The following is a 3,099-nucleotide window of genomic DNA, read 5'->3' as shown; positions in this document are numbered from 1 at the left end:
GAAAAGGCTCTTGTGATTGTAAAAGTTGCAGACCCCTGCTCTAAGTTGACTTAAAAGACGTCCAGGTCTTACTGTCCAAAGGTGTGCTTCTTAGGGTCTTACCCGCCCGTGTAATGTTTTTTAACTTTTAGCTTAAAAATGATCAAAACTAAACAGCCTACAGTATTTTTACAGTCTTTATTTTACAGTTAAAATATATGTTTATCAAATAAAGTCTAATGTTACAACTAATCGTGGATCCCTTTAACCACTGGTGAAGCTCTGTCCAGCTTCACTTCTAAATGTCTTTATATCCACTCCTCTGACTGACATGTTGGCAATTTACCTGCTTAGTAATAAAAAGCCTCTTCAGATGTTTCTTATTTGTTTTATATATATTTACAGCTGTTTGTTGCTCCTAGAACAACATTAAACAAACATTATTTAGCTAAAACTGGTGCAGTTTTTAGTTTAGTTTAAACATTTGACCCAGTTATTATGGTTTAAAATATGGTTTCATGGATAAAGATATACTGTATATAAAGATATTGCATTGCATTTATTTACACTTCACGCAATGTCTCAACTTTTTACAGTTGTACTGCCCAATCAACACGTTTGAATGCTTTTGATTAATACAAATGATCAACTAAGAACAAATGAGTGTAGCAATTTTTCAACCTCCACTAGTTCCTACTTTATCTGTTGCAGCATGAAGTTTTCAAACCAGGATGATTCATTTGTACCTGAACAGAATCAAGCATGGAGCGAGCTTGTTGCAAAGGAACAGTGTTTCCTGCATGCAGCGCCTCTGCTGGGTGGGAGACTTCTGAGAGACATTTCTGCAACTTCTCCACCATTTCTGTGTAGCGCTGCCACTGACGTATGAGTCCATCAATGATGCCCCGCCTCTGCTGAGCCCGTCGCACCACCCCCTGCCACTGGTTACTCAGTAGAGCTAGCTTCATGTTGAACTCGTCTCTACAGGAGATGAAGAAAAATGACCCACAAACATCAAACTTACAGTCAGGTCAGAAAGTCTAGTAGCCTTAGACAAGGTGATCTGAATCTGTAGCTGCGTTTCCATTGCAAATGTGCGCAAAACTTTGTTGATATTCTGTTAATGTCGGAAAAAACACAGTTTTGCAACTGCGGTGTTTCCATTAAGTAAGAAATGCTATTAAAATCACACGTGAATACGTTTGTTCTCGTGATAAGTCTTTACAAACATGACGGCGATGGATGTAAACACATAGCATGTTGCTACCACGACACTAGCGCTCATCATCAGAGGAGACGTCGGCGTCTTTTATCGAGGCTTTCCAGAGACAAGTCCCTACTTGGGAGCGGCTACGTATGCTGTGTTTTTGGGAAATTGTAGTCGGTGAGTTTACTATTTTATACTACTTCTACTTCCTGTTATCTTCTTCGTCGTCGTCTTTTTCTCCGGTAGAAACAGACGGTTGTTGATCATGTGACTCCTGTGATGCGAAAAAAGTGTTTCCATTGCAGTTTTGCGGAAAACACCAATTTCGATACGGCCAAAATACTACCCCATCCTAGCGTAAAAACATTTAGTCAAAAAACGTAATTTTTTTCAAAATTGACGCGTTGCCATTGAGCAAATTTATTTTCGAAATTCTAATTTGCGCATTTTCATGGTCAATGGAAACGCAGCCATTGTCTATCACTATGAAAGGTGGGCAATCATGGAATAGTTTGTTAGCAAAAAATCTCATGAACTACTGGGCAGACTTTATTGAAAAGAGTTTAAATGTACACAGGGTGAACCCAAATTCGAGATGGTGCCGCAGCTGCTCAACCTCATTAAACAAAGAAATGGCTCAAATTTTGTTAATTTTACAAATACTAATTAAATATTAACATGCGTTACACGTGTCAAACAAACCAGGTGCACTAAACATGCCGCAACACTTTCCGATGACCTTTGACACACATCCACCATAGTCTTTGCTTGTAAACATGACGCTCAAATCGCGTTGGGTCTGAAAACAGCATTACACTTACTCTGAGCTCCAGCACATCAGGTCTTAAAATATCAACTTAGTGCATAAAAGGTTTCAAGGTTGTTCATGATATTTGTTTCTCAACATAGGACCTTAGTTTAAAACTATGACATAAAATGCAGCAGGCAGTATGAATTCCTTCTAGGAATATTAAGGTCTTTAACTTTGTTTTGGCCAACAAATCAAAGATTAAAGAGAAGTTGTGGATTTGTACCTGTCATCTACTTGACCTTGCTCCAACATCTTCTGTCCGTCACTGATGATGGAGTGGAGGATCTGCTGCCGACTGAACATTTCTGCTTGGAACAACTGTCAGACAAATAATGATGATTAATCCATAAAACAGAAAGGTCCTGTTTCATTTACTGTTGTGAACTCAAACCTCATGGGCTTTTTGCTGCTCCATTAAACTCTGGTAATTCCCAGAGATTTCCACACCTAGATTTCCTTCTGTTTGGACCAGGAAATCCATCCAGGTTTCACATTTTTCAAGGAAGGTCTGCTGCTGCAGCAAGGATGACTGGATTTTGCTAGACATATTCAGAAAAAAACAATAGATATGAATTTATTGCTGATAAGAAATCTGATACAAGAGATAAAAGCCTTTGGTAAACTTTTACAGTGCAGCATGTTGTTTTATGGCTCAAACTATATTTTATTTATTACATTTAATCTGCTTTAATCACCTCTTAAAACCAGATGACTTATTTATAATATGTAAATGGATTTGTATTGTTAGCAGGATATCTTATAGATCACTAAACTGAAGTTTTCAGAGTAATTGTTGGATGTAAAATTACTTTGCCACAGAAAAGTAATTCTAGTAAACATAAAGCGTCGCCATCTATGGATGTAATTCAGATTTTTTATTAATCAACATGGGTTGGCATGGGTCAGCTTTTGAGGCCGTTGCAACCCGCAGGCATCTTTGCAAAATTGGCTGTGTCGTGGCGAGACAGTGGTCGCCTGAGCTGGGGGTGGCCAGTGTGTCCTGTGTGCGCTTCACCAACATGCATGCAGAGGAGAACCTGGACTCCACACCAGTCCAGGCTCCACATAAACTGCCTAGAATTGTTAGCAGTCCTGTTAGCAC

General features: G+C 38.9%; 1 protein-coding gene across 1 annotated transcript in view; it reads right to left on the bottom strand.

Moving 5' to 3' along the window:
• syne1b (spectrin repeat containing, nuclear envelope 1b) overlaps positions 1-3,099 on the bottom strand; it is a gene marked incomplete in the record, with an annotated part of 311,340 nt that overhangs the window by 51,958 nt on the left and 256,283 nt on the right. The window contains 3 exon segments of the mRNA XM_014021303.1: positions 726-960; positions 2,221-2,315; positions 2,389-2,536. Of these exon segments, the coding sequence (XP_013876757.1) occupies positions 726-960; positions 2,221-2,315; positions 2,389-2,536 (478 nt within the window).

The sequence above is a fragment of the Austrofundulus limnaeus genome, unplaced genomic scaffold (genome assembly GCF_001266775.1).
Source record: "Austrofundulus limnaeus strain Quisiro unplaced genomic scaffold, Austrofundulus_limnaeus-1.0 Scaffold287, whole genome shotgun sequence".
Classification (NCBI taxonomy): Eukaryota; Metazoa; Chordata; class Actinopteri; order Cyprinodontiformes; family Rivulidae; genus Austrofundulus; species Austrofundulus limnaeus.
This window is presented reverse-complemented; position numbering and strand designations above follow the sequence as displayed.